Source organism: Malaya genurostris, chromosome 2, assembly GCF_030247185.1.
Source record: "Malaya genurostris strain Urasoe2022 chromosome 2, Malgen_1.1, whole genome shotgun sequence".
Classification (NCBI taxonomy): Eukaryota; Metazoa; Arthropoda; class Insecta; order Diptera; family Culicidae; genus Malaya; species Malaya genurostris.
In genome coordinates this window covers 30,549,113-30,573,555 of record NC_080571.1, presented here as the reverse complement: position 1 = coordinate 30,573,555, position 24,443 = coordinate 30,549,113, and the positions used below count along the sequence as shown (strand labels likewise).

At 37.5% G+C, this 24,443-nt stretch overlaps 1 protein-coding gene across 2 annotated transcripts; it reads right to left on the bottom strand.

Moving 5' to 3' along the window:
• Positions 1–634: 634 nt before the first annotated feature.
• LOC131430986 (uncharacterized) lies at positions 635–21,996 on the bottom strand. 2 transcript variants are annotated; one of them, XM_058596326.1, is made up of 6 exons: positions 21,377–21,996; positions 12,234–12,406; positions 11,678–11,788; positions 10,480–10,620; positions 1,362–2,466; positions 635–1,296 (listed from the first exon to the last, which is right to left on the bottom strand). In XM_058596326.1, the coding sequence occupies exons 1-6, from the start codon at positions 21,850–21,852 to the stop codon at positions 906–908; spliced, it is 2,397 nt and encodes a 798-aa protein (XP_058452309.1). In that variant the 5' UTR covers positions 21,853–21,996; the 3' UTR covers positions 635–905. The 2 variants fall into 2 exon arrangements, with proteins under 2 accessions (XP_058452309.1, XP_058452310.1); XM_058596327.1 differs by having other exon boundaries at positions 1,131–1,296; positions 1,367–2,466.
• Positions 21,997–24,443: the final 2,447 nt, after the last annotated feature.

Below are 24,443 nucleotides of genomic sequence, written 5' to 3'. Positions count from 1 at the left end.
GTAATTTAAACTACGATCGGAAACATTACATTGAACAAAAAAACTCGTAAAAGTGGGTATCGCATTTGCTCACGGTTGACCAAAAACGAAAACGACAACCATGGCGAAATTGCATAAATTGGGAATTCGAATTCATAATGGGTGCATCATATTCATCGGATATGGCCCCCAGCGACTATTACCTGTTGGCTGGTCTAAAAAAAAACTTCAAGGAAGGAGATTCTATTTTAACAAACGCCTGCTTCGAAGCCAAAGGTTCGGTTTTGTGAAAGTCGCTGAAGTCATCTTAGATTAATCGAAATGAGCTCGATTTTAGAGCCTTTTGTCTTTTAATTCCGGTACTCGAGATCCGGTATATCGTAAATGAGATTGTTTCTCCATTGCCTAACAAGATTTGCATAATGCAGTTCCGAACCTTACATTTGAATCTTAGTTTGTCAAGATCAGTTCAGTCAGCTCTGTGTAAATCGAGTGAATTTTTTTACGTTCTTTTTGCACAAATCGCCTTGTAATTACGGAACCGTTATCAAACAATGATAACAGTTTGTAGAAACAAGTAACAAAATCTTTTGAATGAAGTATTTGAAATAATAGCAACATGAAACAAAAAAACATCCACAAGTTTATCTGATAACGCAAAAATCTGTTTTAATCCACCTAGTATATTGTATATTTAGAGTACAAGCCATGTATACAAACATAGATATCTAACAATAATCCTAAAAACATACGAAGTAGGTGATATGCAGTTGCATTCAACACCAAAGCGCTCATGATCGATCGCACTATGATGAGTAAATTGTGCTAACTTTGCTGTATTGGCTACGATGGTTGTTAACTATGTATTATTTTTTACCCTGACTCCGAAAGGTGGTATAATTCTGTCAATACGAGAAAATGTTTCTTCAAACAGCCGTCCCGTTGACGTAGTCGTAATGCTGCGGCGGAGCAGGACTATTGAGAAACAGCTGGGAGTGCGATTTGCGGCGTTCGCATTCAATTTTGTCGAGATCGAAAACAGGCGAGATCGGTCCGGACATTTTGGCAGCATGGTAACCCACCAGCGATGGATGCTGAATGCGGACGTATTGATGTTTAGTTAGATCACCGTAACTGCGATGAACCTGAACCGGTGAGTTCACGGCGTAATCGGCGTAAGACGGAGAGGTAGGCTGCAGGAGATGCTTCTGTTGTAAGCTGGTGAAATCGGTGGTGGACTTGGGAATCATCTTCGGCCAATTGGATTGGTTGTGGTACGAGGCGATGGAATCAATGTTATTTTGCGAAGCGTTTGATCTGAAATGGAAAAATACAAATTAGTTTATATGATAATTGAATCAGAATACGTCGAACACTGATACCTAACGGGTTCTAATATTCCGCTAGCGGATATTCGACGATTCCACGTAGTCTGATCTGCTAAATCGTCCAAACTGCTGAATCCGCCTCGATCGTAGTCCAACTCATTTTCCGCGAAATGGTTATAATTTTTTTTCAAAAAATTTCTCGGTAAAGTCTGTCTCATGTCAAGGTTATTTCGCAGTAATCCATCGTAAGATCGGTGCATTCCAAAGGCTTGGTCTAACGAATTATCCGATTTAACTCTTTGGCGTCGTTCGTACGAATCACTCAACATGGAATTCCGTCGCCTTCGCTTGAACTTATCGTCATCGCTGTTATTTCCCTCGATCACGAACACATTTTGGAATCCATCCCCATTCTTTCCGTCCTCCTCGATATAGTATATATTTTTTGGCTTCGGTCGTGGTCCAACTTTCTTACAAAACTCATTAAAAAGCTTTTCCTTAGACAGTTCCTTTGTAAAATACTGTTTGGATATACCGCAAATGTTCTTCAGATTTTCATCACTTTGTCCTGCTTCATCGTTCTTGTGTTCATCTGCCATCACTATATCGGTGCATGTCGAAACACTTCTCGTCAGTTTGCCACTTCCGGCCATGATCTCAATCCTGGAAGGAGCCGAAATGTCCACCGGCTTAGCAAATGGAGGTGATGTAGCGGTTGCAGTACTTTTCATCACCGGTGCCGGTTCCGTGTATAGTTCGTTCAAACTTTTGATCAAAGTTTGCCGAGCTCGTTTCCGGTGCACCGCACATCCATCATTCGCTTCGAAGTAGTATCGCGGATGCATTCCGTCGTACGGAGCAAACGTTTTCTGCGGGTCTGTCTTTGGTGTAGAGTCATCAAAATGTCTGCTCAAGTTCTGATAGGTTGGGTACGTTTGCGAATGACTAAACTCCCGTTGGTGTAAATTTGAGTAGATGAGAACATTGAGGATTCCCGATAATTCCGTTATGATGAAACCGAATACAAACAGCAGAAAACTCTGACCATAACGGAAGATGAACAGTGGTGCCTGCAGGGACGAGCGTGGCCGTAGTTTGGAACCGATTTCTGCCTTCAATATTGAAATGAACATGATTAATCCGATCAGCATGATGAGACCTAATGGGAAAGAAAATGGTTTTATTAAAATAGTCACATTCAAATTAGGTCAAAATAAACTTATGAAATTGGAATAGACAAGCGTCTCTTCGGATGATCCTAAGAGGACCACCGCCCTATGCACCGATTGTTACAGCAGCAAAACTATTACTCCGTATTTGACATGAATTTCAAATACAAAAGTAACAGGAGCACAGAATTTTACTTGGTTTAATTTCGTTTTATTGATTCGTGCAAGATTTAATTATTTTATTTTCATCGATTAAAAAAATCCATGGCCCCTCCCGGAATCAGGATCAAAGACGAAAAAAAAGTTGAAGAAAAACCGGGGTAAAATAAATGACAATCATAATATTACATAAAATAGTAGTTAAGTTTTTGAATCTTTATATGTTACGAAGTTTTTTGAGGCCTATCTGAGTCAACGCCTGAGTAAAAATACTATGGAAATTTTCATTTTTGTTCTGATTAGAGCTTAAAATCTTAAGGTCATTTGTCACTTCGGGCCGGAAAAACTTTCGGACCCTATGTATGGGGTTGAGAATCGAACCCAGGCGGGTTGCGTGAAAGGCATCGACTTACCCGTCACGTTATACCCGTCCCCAGTATGGAAAAATCTGTATAACATGTTCAAAACGAAGAATGTAATAATGAGAGATTTTTTTTGTATACTTTCTCTTTCGATTATTGCGAAACATTCCTGCTTTTTTCGGTAATTCCTTCAGTGCAGATTCATAGATGATAGCTTTAGTTATTATTATCGGTAAATAATTGGAGTGAAGGATTTTATTTATTTATTTATTGTCGTGGATACGACTTACTTTACTATGGGGCGCCTTTTCAAAATTTACCCCTTTGAGAGAGTGATAAGTTTTTGATTGTGAATATCTCTTGTTGTATCTAACGAATCAACATAATTTTTGCTACATACAATCGGAAATTTGATCACAATTTTATGATAAAATTTTCAGTTGTGTGACATAATCTCAAATAAATCAAAATTAAACTTTTCTGAAATGTTTGGTATAAACGAGTATCAAAGAGGATATCTCATAAGGCGCGTTTGCCTTTCTCGTATTTTGAAAGCTCATAGCTCAGTGATCTGTGAAAGGATTTATATATTTTAACTACCAATAGAATCGAAATTTTTCAACTTAAACGTGTATAACAACAGCATTGAAGTATTTCAATAGTACACTATTGAAAAACCTGTCTTATTTAACCTATGTCAACACCAGCCAATCAGAACGTGTTCTGAGGAAGAGAACAAAATATCTGCTGCTGTACAACAAATCTTTCGAGAAAAATGTTCCGAAAAGTGCTTAATATCGTAGTGAGCTCCACAATTTGGTCCTTCTGAAAGGTAGGAATGAATCCCGTACAACATCCTGATTCTGTATGTGGCTATTTTTGTAGCCGTTAGGACCGCCCATTAGTGAAATAGCTACAAACGAAATCACGTAAAAAGAAACCTCTTAACAAAAATTGGATCAGTTTGGATTCTATCGTCACTGCGAGCAGATATATTGTGTGTCGTTTGCAAAAGCTAGTTTCGCTTCCAACAAGAGCGATTACGTCACAGCTGCCAGTTGTTTGCATTGGTGAAAAAACAACGAAAAGAGGACAACGGTGGAGAGCATCACACAAAATCAACCGTTCTAATGGCTCTAAAAGTTTTCTAAAGAACTTTTAGGATTTCTTCTTCGCAAATCGAAGGTAAAAAACCTCAGTTTAGTGCAAATCTAGAATAGTTTGATTAGATTTGTGCACCTTCGCTGTGTGAAATTCACAGTAATCGAGATCATGTGAAGCCTTCTTTATTTTTGCGAAAAATGTGAACAGGGGGAATGCTTGCATAATTCATACAATTGATCAACTAATTGATATTCGGAAGCGGAAGTTCGGAGCATGTCAGTTGTTTTCGTATTCACGACATCCAGTTATGTCTCTAACATTACCCACCCGTCTTTATTTATTTATTTATTTATTTCTTCAAGCAAAAGTAGACTACATATAAATTGTTTACAATGTTCACTTACATACTACGCATTATTTCTACGACAAAGCTGAGATTGCTAACAGTACCGTAATAATCGAAAGAGAAAGTAAACAAAGAGAATATCTCATTGTTACATTCGTCGTTTTGAACATTTTATACAGAAATGTTCCATTTGACGAATCGGTTCACTCGATATTATCGTGAGATGGGAAGCGTTTTACATTAAGTTAAAGAAGCTAGAAACCGTATCACACGACAATTTTCTTAAATTGAGGGTTACAAATCATATGAGTTATTTAGTGGAAATTATGAATGTTAAAAACCATTATAAGGGTTCGATTCTTGCGGTAAACGAGTTACGATGCGTTACTTTCAAGGGGGCTATAGGTGTTACGAAGTTTTATATACGTAGTTCTTTTGTAAGTTATAGGTGTTACTAACGTTACTTTGTTGTGAATCATAGACGTTACATGCGTTACTTTTTAGTAAATTTTAGGCGTTACGAAGCGTTACATGTGTTACTTTTTTGTGAGTTATGAAGTTTAGAAGCGTTACATGCGTTACTAATTGGTAAGTTACAACTGTTACGATGCGTTATTACGTTATTACGTTACCTTTTGTAAGTTTCAGGCGTTGTGTGTTGTTTGTAATTTAGAAACGTTACGAAGTGTTACATTCGTTACTTTAAATAAGTTTTAGGCGATACGAAGCATTACATATGTAACTCTTGTCAGTTATAGGCGTTACAAATTGTTACATGCGTAATTTTTTGAAAGTTTTGGGTGCTACAAAACGTCGCATGTGTTTTCCTTTTTTAAAAGATACAAGCGTTACGAGGTGTTCCGTTCTCCGTTACTTTTTTGTAAGTTTTGTGTTTTACGAAGCGTGATTTGTTTTACTTTTTTGTAAATTATAGGTGTTAAAAAAGCGTTACAAGAGTTTTGACATCCTAATGTTAACATGTAAAAGAATCACTCATTTGCAAAATCTACTGGAAATGTCAAAATTATGAAATGATTATAAATGATCCTACAACGGAGTGTATTCCATATTGATCAAAATAAGCTCAGTGGCATATCTTATCGAAGCGAGAACTTCTGTTTAATTTTGAAGAAGAATGAGCATAAATAATATACAAGTAAATTAATTGTTCTAGTCTATCTATGAAGCAATCATTAGTTCTTTTCATGATATGAGAGTATTCAGTAAATTGAAATGTTATTTCACATGATTCGACGGTTTCAATCAACGCTACCGGCAGCCACGTACTCAGAGGGAGTGAGGTGAAAGGTCCCTTACCCCTCCCGAAATCAGAAACAGAAACGAAAAAAAGTTTGAAAAATATTATGGGACTGTTGATTCTGTAGATTACACCGTGAGAGAGAGAGTCATTTAGGGGTTATCCTGAGTTTGTGCTTTGGGCACATAACCGTTTTTACTTTTCTTCACGTTTCGTCTTAGACTCTTCAGTGCAGAGCAGTTCAAATTAAACTGCTTAGTGCAAACTTAAACAGTTCAATTTGAACCGCTAAGCAGACGTGAAGTTAATGCTATTTGCAAAACACTTTTTCAATTGGCACCGAAGTGCCATGTCTTTTCTGACGTACCGAACGAAAAAGTCTTTTTCGACTAATACTGGCCGATTCAGGTATGGTCATTTAGGGGTTATCCTAAGTTAGTTCATGGCTGTTCGCAGCCAGCCTCGGTAGTTGCGAAGGGTTCGCAGGTCGTCCTCAATGTGATCGATTCATCTTGCCCGCTGCGCGCCTCTTCTTCTTATACCGGTCGGATCATTATCGAGGATCATTTTAAACGGGTTGTTCTCCGACATTCTAACAACATGCCCGGCCCACCGGCACCGCTCGACCTTGGCCGTTTGGACAAGGGTTGGTCCTCCCAGCAACTGGTGCAGTTCATGGTTCATTCACCTTCTCCACGTACCGTCTTCCATCCGCACTCCGCCAAAGATGGTTCGCAACGCCACCACCTACGCAAGGACTGTCCAGGACTCGTGCCCGTAGAGGTTAACCGGTCTAATCTAGAGATGGGCAATTCGTTCGCGAACGGTTCAAAAGAACTAGTTCGTTTGAAAGAATGAATGATCAACAGTTCTTTTTTTGAGAACGGTATTTCTTCAGTTCAAAGTCGTGAACCTTTTTTTGCTCGGGCAAACCTTTTTTTGAATTTACGAAACCTCAGTTCCAATTGAGATCTCGGTTAGTCATTCAACAGGCAAATTAACTATGAAAAGATCGAACGAACGGCTCTCGAGAACTAGTTCTTTTACTAGAACTCTGCATCACTGGACGGTTCTTTGAAATGAACTACTTTGCCCATCTCTAGTCTAATCAGCGTTTTGTAGATAGTTAACTTTGTACGACGGCCAATTTTTCTCGATCGAAGCGTCCTGCGCAGTCTAAAGTAAGCTCGATTTCCTGACAATATGCGTCTCTGAATTTCTCTGTCATTATCGGCAGTCCAGACCAGTGAACCGAAGTACACGAACTCTTCGACCATTTCGATTTCCTCACCGCCAATCAGAACTCGTAATGGGTGGCTGACATTATCTTCTCTCGAGCCCCTGCCTTTCATGTACTTTGTCTTTGACACATTGATGTCTAGTCCGAGCGGCTTGGCCTCAACTTTTAGTCCGATGTACGTATCTTCCATCTTCTCAAAGTTGCGTGCTATAATGTCAATATCATCAGCGAAACCAAGAAGCTGGACGGACTTTCTGAAAATCGTGACACTCGTGTCTATCCTCGCTCTTCTTATCACACCCTTCAAAGCAATGTTGAATAGCAGACACGAAAGGCCATCACCTTGCCGTAACCATCTGCGAGTTTCGAAGGGACTCGAGTTTATCCCCGATACTTGAACAACGCACATCACTCGACCCATCGTAGCCTTGATCAATCGTATCAGTTCGTCCGGACCGGCTGTAAGAGTTGCAAATACATCGCTAAGCACACAATTCCGATGTATGTTCTTTTATTATTTCGGTCGCACTTATCATAAAATAGCTAAGAGCGTTTTACCAAAATCACATTTCTTCTTCCGTGCCAGCATGTACCATTGCGTACCGGTTTTGTTTCATCATTTTATATGGCGGTTTGAATGTGCCGACACTCAAAGCAAAGCAAAGTCTTTGCATTACATTGCTTTTGTGGAATTTAGCCTTTCTGTTTCAACAGACTTCGCAGCCGATTCTTAGCGTACAGAACCATTGCATGGCTGTTGATACGATCCTACTGACACTAAGGCCCTTATTCTGCGAGTCGAGTGAGGTGACTCGACAAATCTCACCTCGCTGTCACATGACTGTAGTCACCCTATTCTACGAGTCGACTCGGGTGACGTGAGAGGTTCATTCCATGGTGAGTGAGAAGATGTACCTCAAGCGACAAACGATTCATTTCCCAAACGTCAAAACAATTGAAATTACGTCAAAACAATTGAAGAATCGCCTGTTGTTAGGTAAATAAATTATTTATTTCGATTGAAACTTATTCAATGAAAATCTTTATATGTTTGCAGGGTTTGTTATTTGCATGCGTTATTCTCATATAAGAAATATTCTGAGTGCACTAATATAACAAATACGCTAGTGCATGCTCGCGATAAATATTCCAGCATCGAAAATGATTTGGAACACAGTTGAAATTTGCCTAATGGGCCGTGGAAGCCGCTGATAGTTCCTGCCAAAATATATTTGATTAGTTTCCTTCATGAATTTGGTTACGATGGCCGGTACACTCGATTTTACTACGTGTATCGATAAACTGATAGCCGGTGAAAAATTAAAAGAGCAAATTGTTGCAAAGCACAACTGCACTAATTAGCGTATCAAGTTGATTGTCGTATGTTGGTGAAGTACGCTTCCGACGATGGCCAGGAGGTGTGTACGATATGATTTTGCTTGCAATTAAATATTGGTTCTGACAGATCAAGCGAGAGTTGTAACCGCCAAAAGTAGCAAATTCGATAAGTTAAATGCAGGTATTATTTAAGTTGACATGAAAAACTTCAGCCCAACTGTCTGAAAGCGGTTTACAAAAAAAAAGATTGCTTAATGTATTTTTTATTCCTAGATTCGGAAAGGTGAACGAACTTATGAATGATACAGACACAGCCGAACATCATTCGGTTAGACGAAATAATACTAATGGTCTTGATATTAATAATCATAGAAAAGTATTCCAAAATTATTTATGAATAAAATGATAAGATCGTGTAGTAACATAGTGTACTGTTAAATTGAATCTAGATCAAAATGGTTTTTGATTAACAAGGTCAAATGTTTAATAAAATCACATTAGGACTAAATTTGCATGAATATTTTTGAATTGATTTCCACAAAAGTTGGATATAATGAAAAGTCTCATGGTTCAATATAGCCTGCTATTGAATCGCATCCGGATCTAAGTTCCATTCTGAAAGAAAATGTAAAAAAGTACTTTTTAATCTTAATATTTGTCAAACACAGATAGTTGCTCAGATCTTCGAGCTGATTCGAATGGTATATGGAATTCGGTTGAAAGGCCCATTTTCACATTGATTCTATAGCCCTTAAATATGTGAGAAAGGCAAAAATTATAAACCTGTAACCGCATCATTTTCACCAGTTAGTAAGTTATTCCGTACGTTATCACGCCATATAAAGTTCACATAAAACAGTTGGCGATGAGTAACATGAGTTGTTTTTCAATGACCAATTAGAACTTTAGGTGTTTTATCATTAAAACATAAATTACAATTGACAATAATTCTGCAGTGTATTTAAAAATTCAAAATAAGATTCATTGAATTTACTTCCCATTAAAATTAACAATTATCATGGTATAAATTGTAATTTCTTTGCCAATTTGTTCTCAGTTTTCCTTCTCAAGCATGTGCATGTGATATAAAGTAGAAGTGTAAATTTAACACACATTTTAGTTGATAGGTTCAAACAATTTTTTTTTATTTTTTTCTATTTTTGAATATAAAAAGGTAATCAATTTTTTTAATTGCGATATAAAACCCAAAATCTTTTTTTGAATCAAATCCTCATACGTTATAGCATAAATCTTTTTCTTCAAAATATCTTTTCGTACTAGACCTGCCTGATCGACTTTAACTTCAAGATTTCTGAGTCGGTTTTCAAAGTGATTACATAGCCATTCTGTATGAGAAGGGCAAAAATATACCAAACTTGTCTATCACAAATAGGCGGACAAGGATAGTCAGGTATAACTACAAAGCTTATCAATAAAATTCAATGGCAATACATAATACATTCTATTTTGTTGGGACATTGCAAACAAAACAAAATTGAATTGATAGCCGTTTTTTATTCATAACAAAATGGGAATAGTTAATACTCCTCCCCTCAGAATATCCAGTCAAATATGTTATTTGACTTGATTTAGCCGATTTAGGCAAGCGATTCCGATCGAGCGCATATTTTGAGAATAGCTAAAAAGATTAACAATTTCGGTTTTTCTGTCTAAACAAACAATTCAATCCTTTTCCGTACATCATTCACCTTTTTAAAGCAGAAATTTTGAAAATCTCGATTTTTCGTTTTATATTTCTACTGTCACTTAACTCACAGGTATCGACTCTAAAACTCACCCCCGGTGACTTTTGTCACCCAGATTCGACTGCAGGAATACGGTGAGAGTTCACCCTGGTGACTTTTGTCACTTCATTCGACTGTGAGAATCGCGTGACTCGACTTATCTCACCTCACTCGACTCGCAGAATAAGGGCCTAAGAATCCTTTCAGGTCAGGGAACTCGAACATATGACAACTGGCTTGTAAGACCACCGTCCTATGCATTGAGCCGCCAACCCAGAGGCGATCCTTAGAGATCCTATAATCAGCCACCCATTTCCATTTAGATATATCCGATGGAGACGCTTGGTTAGAAAGTGACACATTGATTAAAATTATATACCCTACTTTCGAATACACCAAAATAAACAAAATTTAAAAGAAGCCTAATTTACTTAACCTGTGTAGAATTTACCTGTAATTATAAATAGTACCCCGGATACGAAATAACAGATCTTTCGCCTCGATGAACACATTGCCACCAGAAACAGAACGTAGCTGATTACGAGCACCACACTGGAGGTGAAGAAGAAAGGTGACGAGTTGATTACCGTATCTGAAAATTAGAGTAGAAGAAAGAAACTCTAAAGTGTCACTAATCTGATAGTGTTGTAAGAGCGCAAAAAGCCGAAGCCAGGATGCCAATGATGCGGAAAATCTATCTACTATAGCTGGGGAATCCCAGCATCACGATAACCCATTTACTAGTGGATACACTTCCGCATTAGCAGGTACAAGGGGCACCTTCTCGCCTTAATGCTCCGTCCACCGTGTGTGTGTGTGTGTGTGCTGTATATGCAATTGTGTGGAAGAGAATGCTGATCACAAGAATGGCGACCGATGTGGATCCTAATGACCCAAAATGCATGCTTCATTTATAACAGGATCAATTTTCGCTTTCCCTGCTGTCAGTATTGTATCGGTTGTAAACCCTCTATCCTTCTGCCTAATACAAAAAAAACCCACACCGCCACTACCCACCGGGCAGTCCCTTTAATCCTTTCGGAAACAGCTCACTGGTACTGCTTCTGTATGGGAAAATAAGTGTGCATCAGCAGCACGTGGGACAATTCGAGAGAAAAAAAAACAAGTATGAATCTCGAACATTAAAGTACTCGTGACATCGAGATAACACAATAACACCCGACAAACATCAAAGCTATAGACTTGCTGCCTGTGGGAAAGAAATTTTAACCGGTCAGTACAATGGCCGACATGAAAAAAATAAATAATCAAATTATATTGGATATCTTTATTTTGTTCGAAGACACGAATATAGTTTTACGAATTCGATTCCTTTTTTCTCTACAATCAAATTTTAAAATGAAAAATTTCAATTGTACTTTGTGTCAACTGTTTTCATTTGTTTTTTTTTTATGACGCATACTGTAGAGCTACTGTAGACGGGCAGTGGACATAAATAATTCTATTACGACCGATTCCGTCATCCGTGCCCTCGAGAGGGTTCGGGATATGATGGAGAACAATGCTATTGGACGATTTGTTCAATCACTTTGCGGTTATTACTAATAAGTGGCAAGACAATGTACTCGCCGGATGATACTGTATTACCGCTTAATCTGGGTCAGTTTAATAAATTTCTCAATACTTACAGGGAATTGCATTTGTCGAATCGTGCGGATCGGGATTGTAGTCCTCCTGGGGGAAGTAGGCTATCATCGTGCACTGGAAGTCAGATGCGGCCGTGCCCAGTATGCTGCCTCCTGCGAATTGAAAATCCGATTTAGGTTGACTTCATTGAACGAATTTGAGTACACAATTATACAAAAAAAATATATAAAACATCCCACCGACTGTTAAATTATCCTTGAGATCTCTTCAACCACAATTTCGCTTTCTCGACAGTGAGACTGAGCTCGACTGGAAGTACATTACAGAAACCGACGGAAAAAACTCGTCAACGGCGTGAACCGTCGCACCACTTCCGTCTGTAGTAATTTCCTTTTCTGATTATCGACATTCTCTATTGGCTTTCGATTTCTGACTTATCGAGTGGGGCTGTATTCAAGGATAATGCAATCTTAACATTATTTATTTTGCGCCATAGATTTATTGTACATCGGAAAAAAAGTTGTGCTTTCAAAGAATTGTAAAAAATCTAATCTAATATAAAACTACACAAAAATCCCGAGTCTAGAAACTACTTACCAATCTTACTGCAAAGCATCCAAAGTGACGATTTGGTATATTTGGTGAGATATATCCCTTCGTCCTTTTGGTTGTAGTTCATCGTACCGTTGTAGTTGCCATTCGGTATTTTTTCCTCCGTCAGCAGCCACTGAGGTCCGGCAACAGCGGCAATGACCAGGGCAACCGAAAAACTGCGAAATTGGTATAAAAATTCAAATTTTTGGGGCAACAGTTTAGGATACTATGAAGGAAGGTAAACTTTTTCCAAACACTAGAAGCTTACACAACCTGAAATCCATCGTTTCTATTGATATTCAAAGATTTAGTTTTGGGAGTGCAGATACAGATTTTTAACTAAATCATCAGAATAAATATCGAACGAAAATGCTGACGAAGTAAACGTAAATTTGCTGGAAACAAAGATAATCAATTTCTCGTTCAATAATTTGAAAACCGTTCTGATATACAGTGCCGCTGAGAGAAAAAAACGGACCCGGGGGGATTGAAATACGGGCCCCGTTCGTTTAGTGAGAAAAAAAGTATGGGTGTTTAATGTCAGAGACATAACTGGATGTCTTGAATACGAATAAAACTGTCACGCTTTCTTTATACAGGGTGATTTTTTAAGAGCTTGAGAACTTTTTTAAACAATAAAACGCATAAAATTTGCAAAATCTCATCGGTTCTTTATTTTAAACGTTAGATTGGTACATGACATTTACTTTTTGAAGATAATTTCATTTAAATGTTGACCGCGGCTGCGTCTTAGGTGGTCCATTCGGAAAGTCCGCTTTTTTATCGACAAATTTTGTTCAGCGATGAGGCTCATTTCTGGTTGAATGGCTACGTAAATAAGCAAAATTGCCGCATTTGGAGTGAAGAGCAACCAGAAGCCGTTCAAGAACTGCCCATGCATCCCGAAAAATGCACTGTTTGGTGTGGTTTGTACGCTGGTGGAATCATTGGACCGTATTTTTTCAAAGATGCTGTTGGACGCAACGTTACAGTGAATGGCGATCGCTATCGTTCGATGCTAACAAACTTTTTGTTGCCAAAAATGGAAGAACTGAACTTGGTTGACATGTGGTTTCAACAAGATGGCGCTACATGCCACACAGCTCGCGATTCTATGGCCATTTTGAGGGAAAACTTCGGAGAACAATTCATCTCAAGAAATGGACCGGTAAGTTGGCCACCAAGATCATGCGATTTGACGCCTTTAGACTATTTTTTGTGGGGCTACGTCAAGTCTAAAGTCTACAGAAATAAGCCAGTAACTATTCCAGCTTTGGAAGACAACATTTCCGAAGAAATTCGGGCTATTCCGGCCGAAATGCTCGAAAAAGTTGCCCAAAATTGGACTTTCCGAATGGACCACCTAAGACGCAGCCGCGGTCAACATTTAAATGAAATTATCTTCAAAAAGTAAATGTCATGTACCAATCTAACGTTTAAAATAAAGAACCGATGAGATTTTGCAAATTTCATGCGTTTTATTGTTTAAAAAAGTTCTCAAGCTCTTAAAAAATCACCCTTTACTTCTGAATATCAATTAGTTGATCAATTGTGTGAATTGTGGAAGCTTTCCCCCTTTTGCACTACTAGAATTTGAAACGATACACTTAAAGTACAGATCATTCAATTAAACATTCTGACATACAATTAAACATTACGAAATAATCAGTATAGTTCTTCATGATATAAACGTTACTAAACACTGTTGCAAAAATTGAACAAAGCTAATCAAACTATCCTAGATTTGCACTACACTGATGGTTTTAATTTCCGATTTGCAAAGAAGCAATCTTTATAGATCTTGAGATAACATTTGGAACTATTAGAAGGGCTGATTTTGCATAATGTTCCCCATTGTTTTCCATTTTTCGTTGTTTTTTTTTCCAATGCAAACGACCAGCAGCAGAATGATGCAATCGATCTTCTTCGAAAGGAAACTTGCTCTGCGACCTGTGCGTACTCTCATTACTCGTGACTCCTTCTAACGAAGATCGAAGTCCAAATAAAAGCACCTGTGCCTATTAAGCTTTATACTTGGTTTGTTTTTACTGATGTTGGTGGGATGTCACCTCGACATCCGTCTGAAGCACTAGAAAAAATGAACGATTTTCAATCAAAGTTTACCTTTTATACTCATCCAGTAGATAATCTGAACTGATATGTGCTTGACTACCTCAAAACCGTCGTCCGGGTGCGAAAAAGGCAAGCAAGAGTGATGAATGTTACTCATTATTTCCAAAAGTTTTAGAAAACTTTGTTTTTCAGTAATTTATGGTTATCTCACACTGTTGAAAATTAAATCACAAATTCTTGATCATATTTCTGATAGCTTGTAAAAAAAATTATGTTGCTGGGTTAAGTACATCAAGAATAAAGTTCTGCCCATTCTAGTACAGGGTAAATTTTGAAAAGGCACCCTATAGTAAAGTAAGTCGTATTCACGACAAAAAGATTTCGTTCTATCTCCAGCAAAATCTCCAGTATAAAAACCTGTTTTAATCCACCTAGTGGTGTAATGATGCCTTTCTCATATCAATCATACTATCATATTGTTATAATACTGTGGTATTCTTCAAAATAATTTTCTTCGATTCTTAAAAGAATAACCGAAATCGGTTTGTTTGACCGTTTACTGATAAAAACTATCAATTGGAAAAGATTTGAGGTCGATTTAGATATTTTTCTAATGTTTTTCCCCATTTTAAGTTATGGTATACAATTTTTAACACACTTTACCCTATATTTCCGGATCCGGAAGTCGGATTCGCATGAAATTCAGGAATTACGCTTGGGACCACAGGACCTTTTATTTGAACCTAAGTTTGTGAAAATCGGTCGCGCCATCTATGAGAAAAGTTAGAACACATATTTTCTTTTTTTGAACATTTTACCCCATAACTCCCGAACCGGAAGTCGGATCCAAATAATATTCTGGATTTTTTATGAGATCTCAAGACGTTTCATTTGAATCTAAGTTTGTGAAAATCGGTTCAGCCATCTCTGAGAAAAGTTAGTGCAAAAAAACGTTACATACAGATACGCACATACACACACAGACATTTTGCGTACTCGACGAACTGAGTCGAATGGTATATGACACTCCGACTAAACCGATGTTCACAAACTAAGATTCAAATGAAAAGTGTTATAGTTTCCTAAAAATTTCTAGAATATTTTATCCGAATCTTCCGGAACTTCCGGTTCCGGAACTAAAGCGTGACGTGATAAGTGGAAAATTACCAATTTCATTAGTATTTTTCCACGAACGATGCAAATACTATAAAACTGTCTGATAAATTTTCTAGTTTACAGAGCTTGTTAGTTTGTGGGCATAAAAATTTAAATCGGCACTACTGGTCCCATTCTTTTCCTGTTCCGGAAGCACCGAAAGTGATGAAGAAAAACTCGAAAATAGAATTCACTTCGAATTCTCTGCGATGCTTGAATTGAAATAGAGCTCATATTGTCTTTAAAGCTACTGTGAAATTTTATCCGAATCCGACCTCCGGTTCCGCAGTTACAGGGCGATGAGTGTCAAAGTTTTCAAATCGCCATATAGAATGACATGTTGTACATATTGTCACGCGGTGGTACGGTGGAAGAAGAAAACAGAAAACGAACGATGCGTGCTTTGTTCTACTTCGTACACGCTATAAAGAAAACAAAACGGTTACGGATGTCTGCTACTAGTGTGTGATATTGGTAAAAGACGGTGCTGCGGTTGATAAAAAATATAGCTATTTTAAAGTAAGTGCGACAGAAAAAATAAAAGAATGTCAATGAATAGAGCTTTCATGTCCTCAGAAGAATTTCTGTTTGAAATAGTTCCCTTCCTTTAATATAATCAAAGTTGGAATTAATGTCCACCTAAAGGTAAGTTAAAAAAATACTTTTGCATGCAGTACGAGATAGAGCAGTTATGTCTTTAGACAAATTGTAGATCATGTTAAAACAAGAAAACATGCCGAAGACATGCACACTTTAAAATGCATTGGTGTCGAGATATGATGCATTGTTTATTAGAGACCCCCAAGATCAAGTTTTTCCATCATAACTTTTGTTAATTATTTTTTAGAATTTTCGGATGTTCTACAATTATATTTTAATTATCAATATACATGTTTTTGTCAAAGACTGCACATTTTTAGGTTCAGAAAATAAAAAGTTTTTGTGCAATTTAATTACAAAATACTGCATATTCAAGTATCAATATCTCGAAAATGTGGTATTTTTAGCACCCACGCAGTATTCATTAACCCTGCATCTTAAATTCAATATTTATCAAAGTAAGCGAGAAAATAGGAGCAGTTGAAAACTTCAGACAAAAGCAAAAAGAATTGATCGAGATATTGATAAGTGAATATGTAGTATTTTGTAATTAAATTGTTTAAAAACTTTTTAGTTTGTGAATTTTAAAATATGCAACCTTTGACAAAAATATGCATTTTAATAATTGAAATATTATTGTAGAACATTCAAAAATTCTAAAAAATTTATTGAAAAAGTTATAATGGAAAAACTTGATTTTGGAGGTCTCTAATAAACAATAAGATACATGCAATGTGATGATGTGATCTCGACACCAATGCATTTTGAAGTGTTCTTGTCTTCGACATCTTTTCTTGTTTCAATAAGATCTACAATTTTTCTAAAGACATACATACTATACGGATAGTTGTATGCAAACTAATTATTTCAACTCACTTGTAGGTAGATTAATGACAACTATGATTATATTAAAAGAAGCGAACTATTTCAAACATAAATTCTTCTGAAGACATGAAAGCTCCAAAATTAACCCCTGAAGCACAAATAAAACAACGCGTGTTTTGATCTGATTGGGACCACTCTGCGGTAGTGTAAAGATGTTTATTATAACAATGATAATAATAATCCTACTATATGTTTTATGCTGTAGATTCATGCTGTTTAGCTGGGCTTCTAACAGAAACGCTTTGCTTGTTAGATTTCGTTTAATTGGTTTAACCGAAATAGAACATGAGATAGTAAGTCTAGGTTTAACTAGGTTCAAAACTGTTTCAATTTGAGGGTCATTTTTGTTGCTGGTAAACGAGTCAACTTCGGCTATTCCGGTCATCTGAATCCGATTTCGGAAGAATTAGAAATGGTGATTAAAAACTGCAAAAGGGATCTCACTCACTTTTCTTCAAGAAGGCCAAATCGATTTTCACAAACTTATAGGTTCAAAGGAAAAGTCTTCATACTGAATGTCTAAGTTTGTAGTAGATACTACTTCCGGTTCCGGAACTACAGGGTAAACAGGATTTTCTTTTATTTAAAAGATATTTTTATTTAGGCCTATTTGCGTACAAGCTTTACGTGGCCGAATTAGCCGATTTTTTAAATAAAGAATTTTTTGAAGTGGATCTCGTTGTCACTCTTTTTCAAGGAGGAGAAGAGCTTCCATTTCCCGCCTGCGAGGATTGAGGGGCACTTTGTTCGTGGCTCGTCTCGTCCTCCATTGCCGCATCGGTGGTTTTGTTTTTGATTTCCGTCTTCTTTTCGTTTTCCTTGTTGTTCGCAGTCTTGAGCTCGTTTCTAGTTGCTGTAGGAGCGCCTTGTTGTACATTGGTTGCAGTTTTTTTTTAAATAACTATTTATTGGACTATGAGTTAAAATTAAATTATTAAGATTTAAATTGGGTGTTCAGCCACAAGTGGTGACTTTTCAGCCCTATTATATATATGATTTGGTTATTACCATGAGGACATTATTTGCTTCCGCAATTCTGAGATTTTTGTGTAGGGAAAATTCTAAACCTACTTGTATTGTGTAATGGGGAAAAGGAACTTATATACTAACTTACTAACTAATACAGAGAGCGAATCGATTCAATTGAAGATTGCATCGATTTTTGTCGGAAATTTGGTTGCAGTTGTACACACAGTTATCTCAGTTACATTATTAGCGTCTAGATGCATTCGTTCTTTAAGTAAGATTTCAATTTCATTTGCTGCTGGTCTAACTTTGCAACGCTTGAAATCTATACAAATTGAATTCGGTCTTGCAGGCCAAGTTTCAGGCTTTGTTAAATCGTATTTGACCATTCCGTACACTCTATTGTTCACTGCACTGTATTGTCTTTGTTTCTTTTGCTTCGACCGCAAACGATTTTCGACTGTGTTGGCTGAGATGCCAGCATGAACTGTAAACTGTAAACCCTAAACTTAAATAAGATTCAAATAGAGGAGTTACATTTTTCTACCTAAGTTCTTCTTTTGAAATTCATATAACTTTTGATTGATGTTACCCAGGTCTAAACACAGTGGCGTACCGAGGAAAGTCCATCTCCGGAAAGATGGCTTGGGCGAGCAAAAACAAAAAAGGCCCCAAGGATTGATTTGCCGCCCCCCTAGAACGTTGCGCCCGGAGCGAGTGCCCCCTTCGCCTCCTCACCCTTCCCCCCTGAATACGTCACTGTTTAAACAAAAAGTGTCGACACTCTAATCGAAATAAAACAAAATAAATTTTTATTACAACACGTACTGCTAGAAACAATTGTAGACAGGAAAAAGTTGTTCATGAAAAAGATGCGCGGTCACCCAAAAAGTACAGGTCCACAGGTTTAGAATAGCTGATCTAGGTAATAGCAGTTAACCACAGGTTGAGAATAGGATCTGAGGAGCTACAATTTGATTTTATTTCAAAATTCATAATGTGATGTACTCGGCTCTAGCTGCACTCAAATAAGACCAGTTGTGTTTACCCGACGTTTCGATTACAAGTTTTGATATTTAGCAAAAAAAATATGAAGACGTTGTTCGTCTGATAATCATCGGAAACAAAATCAGCAGTCGATTCGTCGGCAGCAAATCTGCCGACGGCTATTGGCATAGACTTTATCTTCGATGTGGCTCAAAAGGAAGAAGTCACACGTTCCCAGTGGCCAACTGTGATCGCCTTTTCGGAAAAAACTTTTCCCGTAAAAGGTCGGTGGTTTCGTAGCTTGTGTGACACGAAGCACCGTCTAGATGAAAGTAAATGTTGTCCAGATAATCCGCATCAAATTCCGGTCATGATAAATGAAGCCTCATTTTCGAAAAAAATGGGTCCCATGGCCCTTGGCACACAAAACAGTTACACGTTGAGGATGGAGAGGCTTTTAAACAATAAATCTTGTGTTTTCCGTCGACAATTGTGCTTGTTGGCGTAGCCACAAAGATGGAAATGGTCCTCATCAGTCCATATCATTTTTCGTTGAAATTTCGAATCATTTTCATCCTTTTCAGGGACCCAAACAACAAAGACAGGACGTTGTTTATGCTCGGTATCGTTCTTTTTTTTAAAATGGCGTAGTTTCTACCTGGTAAATGTCAAATTTCAGGTTCAATAGCAACATTTGCTGATATGTCTAACTATTTTCTGTTCAAAAAATCATTCAGTTAACAGTTTCATTCGGTGAAACGATTTTCGGCGAGATGACCAGCTCGGGATTCATCAATTATAGGATTTTTTAATAGGATTAAATATCGTCATCCTTGCGTCTTGCAGTTTCGTTTTCTACTGAAAGTGCATAAAACCTTTCCGAGCTGTGGAAAATTGGATTGCATAACACATGGATCAATAAGTCCCGAGACTAAAGCAAAGATGGCGCTCGTAGTAAACCAGTAACCACGTCTTTCTAGAGTACCTTTGTTTGAAACGGGTCAAAATTTTAAGTCGATCCGACCAGAAACAGCTGAGTTATCGAGGTTGGAGTAAAGTCGTTTTGTAGTTTGTTTAAAAAAATGGAAAAAACCGAGTTTCGTGTTTTGATAAAACATTGTTTTTTAATGGGTAAAAACACCGTGCAAGCGAAACAATGGATTGGAAAATGTTATCCGGACTCTTGTACATCAAAAGCAACGATTTGTCGGTGGTTCGCCGAGTTTAAACGTGGTCGTACCGACACAAATGACGCGGAACGCTCGGGTAGACCTGTGGAAGCCGTTACACCGGAAAATGTGAGTGAAGTTACAAAAATTATAATGAAAGATCGTAAAGTGAAGCTCCGTGAGATTGCTGAGATGACACAGATATCATATGGAAGTGTATTTACTATCCTTCAAGAAAAATTGAGCATGAAAAAGGTTTTTTCCAAGTGGGTGCCGCGATTGCTTTCGATGGAACAAAAACAGCAATGAACAAAACAATGAAAACAATGGCGAAATTGAACGAATTGGGCTTTGATCTGTTTCCCCACCCCCATACTCGCCAGATTTAGCCCCCAGTTACTACTGGCTCTTTGCTGATCTTAAAAAAATGCTCCAGGGAAAAAGATTTGGCTCAAATGAGGAGGTCATCGCTGAAACTTAAGCTTATTTTGAAGCGAAAGATAAATTTTTTTATAAACATTATATTGAAAAATTGGAAAAACGTTGGAACCATTGTATCACCCTAAAAGGTTATGTTGATGAATAAAAAAAAATTTTGCAAAAAAAATGTTGTTTCCATTGTTAGTCTCGGGACTTATTGATCCATGTGTTAGTTTCACTAAATATAGCACGAATGTTTCTTGAAAAATTAGAATAATCCAATACTAGATACGTATTAAATACCAGGTAGATGTTTTTATATCATTACACCTTGGAAATAACCTTACACCCGAAAAACCAAAACTTCACATAAAAGGGACTGATGTGGCCTAAGCAGCTTACGAAGTTTATCAATAGAATTCTAAGCAGCCCGTTTTTAAAGTCATTATCCTTGCAAGTTCGCGCGACGCAACCGAACGAACTTCTAAACTGCTTCTAGAATACATTGCTGGGCTTCCTTACAACGAGAAAGTTCACACAGAACTTATGTACTTTCAATTTGCCAAAAGTACCACGCATAGTCTTAAGCAACGAGAAAGTTCTCACGGAACTTGTTCTGTTCTTTCAAGTTCTCAAAAGTGTACTCTAAGCAGCAAGAAAGTGGTTGCTTCAGGTAATTGTGAAACTTGAAAAATATTCTACCAGTACACTGAATGTTCACTTAATTCGAATCAGGTCTAGACCAGAAAGGTTCCTTTCAAAATAACACAACTAGTACACGCAGCAAATTCGTCTATTTTCACTTAATCTTGTTTTTGTGAAATATTCAATGCAATGTTTAATATTTGATAGTTTGGAAATATTCACAAAACACAACCTTCAACGTCGTACCTGCTCACAACCGGAGTTATCATCAGCATCCAGTAGTACCCCGTGCTAGCGCCACTGCTGGAACCAGAACCTGACGATGCCGCCGACAAGATTCCTTCCGAGCATATGCGCTTCATTATGCCCAACGGGCCAGCATCGGTGGGCGCGCTATCCTTGGCACCGTCATCGTCATCGTTAATGCCGCAATCGTTAACGATGTGATTTAAATTATTCACAAAATCACCACCTCCACCACCAGCTGAAGCACCACAACGTCGCACTCCGGAACCGCCGTTTTGCATCAGCACTGGGCTACCGAAGACCTCATGGCCCTCACCTGGGAAACCACGCGGCGAATAACCGTTCAGTCGAACCGAAATCGATGGCACGTGAACTGATGGTGAGGGCAGCTGGGCGGTGCACAATTGGCGCCTTTGCGAGGCCACGTTCACTTCCGGCGGAAACATGGACGCCAGCCGAAGCTGCCGGATGGCCATTTCATTCGTTTTCTTCTACCACATTTCAGAGTATTTTGTTTTTCGAACGGTTATTTGATTGTAAATTCACTTCCGGCTTACGTTTGGTACAGACTCTAATCAGAGAGTTCGATCCTACCACGTCAGCTGTTGATTTACAACTAACTTGCTTGCCAGCTGCGATGATAATATCCGATGATTCCTTTCTTGTAGATGATAAAGTCGCTCCATCATAAACGAGAGGGAGATGGAAAGAGAGTAAATTTGTTGATCCTCGTAGTCATGCACGTGCTGCTGTATATGACCTATACAGCACGAGATATACGATATAGTAGGCTGTTGAAGGGTTGCATTTTTGCGTCACTTGTCAGCCGCGAAATCCGTAGAAGCTGAGATTTCTAACCAAAGGGTTGTTCAATTTGTGAACGTCTGAGTGCACTGTGGAATGAGAGAAGAGGTAAATTGTGTTAGACAACTCTCGTGTACATTTGAAAACAAAGTAAAACAGTGCAACAGGTGGTAGTCTTTAACGTCTATTGGATCGAATGATTGATGTCATCATGCCATATTCAAAAAGAATCTAGGAGATACCTATTCTGTTCGAAGCAGATTTGGAACTGTAAGTGTACAATTTAAAACCTCATACATACCTTTATAAGAACAAATTATAATCAGCACTGTTCATGGTTTTTTTGGATAATATTGCTGAATGTTGAAAATGTTTCTAATTTCATTTCATTTCAAAAATTACAAATGCATCCCACTTAACCACCAAGTCTTATGCACTCGTCGTGTGTGCATATAGATCAAGTGTTAAATCTGCCCTATATGCGCATGTAAAGCAATATTTGATGGTTATCTGGGATCTCCATGGAATTGAGTAAACACAAATTTTGATCTCAAAAGTTTAAAAAAAAATCCTACAGAATATTGCATCGTTTTTGTCACAAAATATTCAATGAAACGAAGACACATGTTTTAAATATTACTGTGCTGCAGAACATTAGCAGGACTGCAGAACCAAATCACACTACAACGACAGGCGGCAACCGGAAGCGTATCATACATAATGAAGCGTTTATCGCTCAGAACGACCACTCCTTTCAAGTGTTTTCTTATTATTGCTACCAACATCACGTTCTTCATCGAGTACATTCTATTGTTGCATGGTGCATCCTATGGGTGCAAATATCCGCCGAAGAAAAATTCGTCAACCGGTGGTTCCTCTCATTGAAATCATTATCAAAGCAGCGTTGGTTAATCTGTTACTGTATTGAATAAAAAAAAATCTGTTACTGCTGTCATGATTAGAAAATCATGAAACCAATAATTTTAACTTATCATGAAATCATGAGCAATAACTCTTCTTCCATGAAAATTATTCATGGTTCCAAAATGCGTTACTTGAAGAATGCATTTCTTTCAAAGCTCGTAACTCTAATTTTCTACCCGGATATCACTTTGAACCCTCTACCTCAAGTGATGTGATAGATTAATAGACTAATAGTAAAGCAAAAAGCAGACATTGAAAAGCAAGATCTACTGAAAAAAATTACTTGATCCTGAAGTATGTTCATTTAATAATCGTGTTGTTTAACCCACCGGGAGAATTAAACATAACATAAAAATAAAGATAATGAACCGAAAATTGACATCATAAGAGACTAAGCACGGCTACGCTTTTCATTTGACAAACATCAATGTTACATTTTGTTCGAATGTATTTTTAAACATTTGATGTGACCGTTGTAATATTCCGATAGCTAGCGTTTATTTCTATTGTGAATTTGGAACACCATCTAACGAAAATCAGAAAAATATTTTGTTCAACCACTTTGATTAATTGGTTTCATAGATATAACAACACAAGCTGTATTGATTCACCTAAATATTATAAATAAGACGATTTTTTTTGCAAGAATTCGACATAGAGTTTCATTTTAAGAGGTTTGATTCACACGTGTTTTTTCATGCAGTTTGTTCAAGTGTTTCAATTCTGAAACACAAAATCAAAACTGAAGCAATGAATGCAAGTAAACAAGTTATTTTATGCATCGTCGTTTTTCAAAAACAGAATATTTTAATTTTAAAAGAAGTTCGTCGTGCTTTCCACTGAATTTATGTTGCAAAAATCACACATAACGCCTGAATTTATGTTGCAAAAATTACCATCGTAGCAGAAACACGCCTGAAGTTATACTCAACAACGTCAAGTGCGTTACGTTTAAATTTCAGCAAAATCAATCCGAATGGATCATAATCCGAGAAATTTTAATCGTGGTGTATTATCATAACATGAAAATATATTATTTTCCCCAAATTATGACTCGTTTTGCTCATTTGAACAATTGAACTACTTTGGAGCTGAAGATGGTGATAGAAAAAAAAAAACTGCAAGGAGCAGCCTCATGGGGTTGTTCGAGCTATTGATGTGAAACAAGTCCAACAAAATCTCGAATGATCGATAATACGATACGATAATAATATTTAATTATCAATATGCAATTATCCGTGCGCCACATTTGATCGATTCTGATCCACAACGCAAAGCTTTTAGTTTTCGTGTGAAAATACGAAACACAACGAATACATGAACCAAGAACAAAGACTCT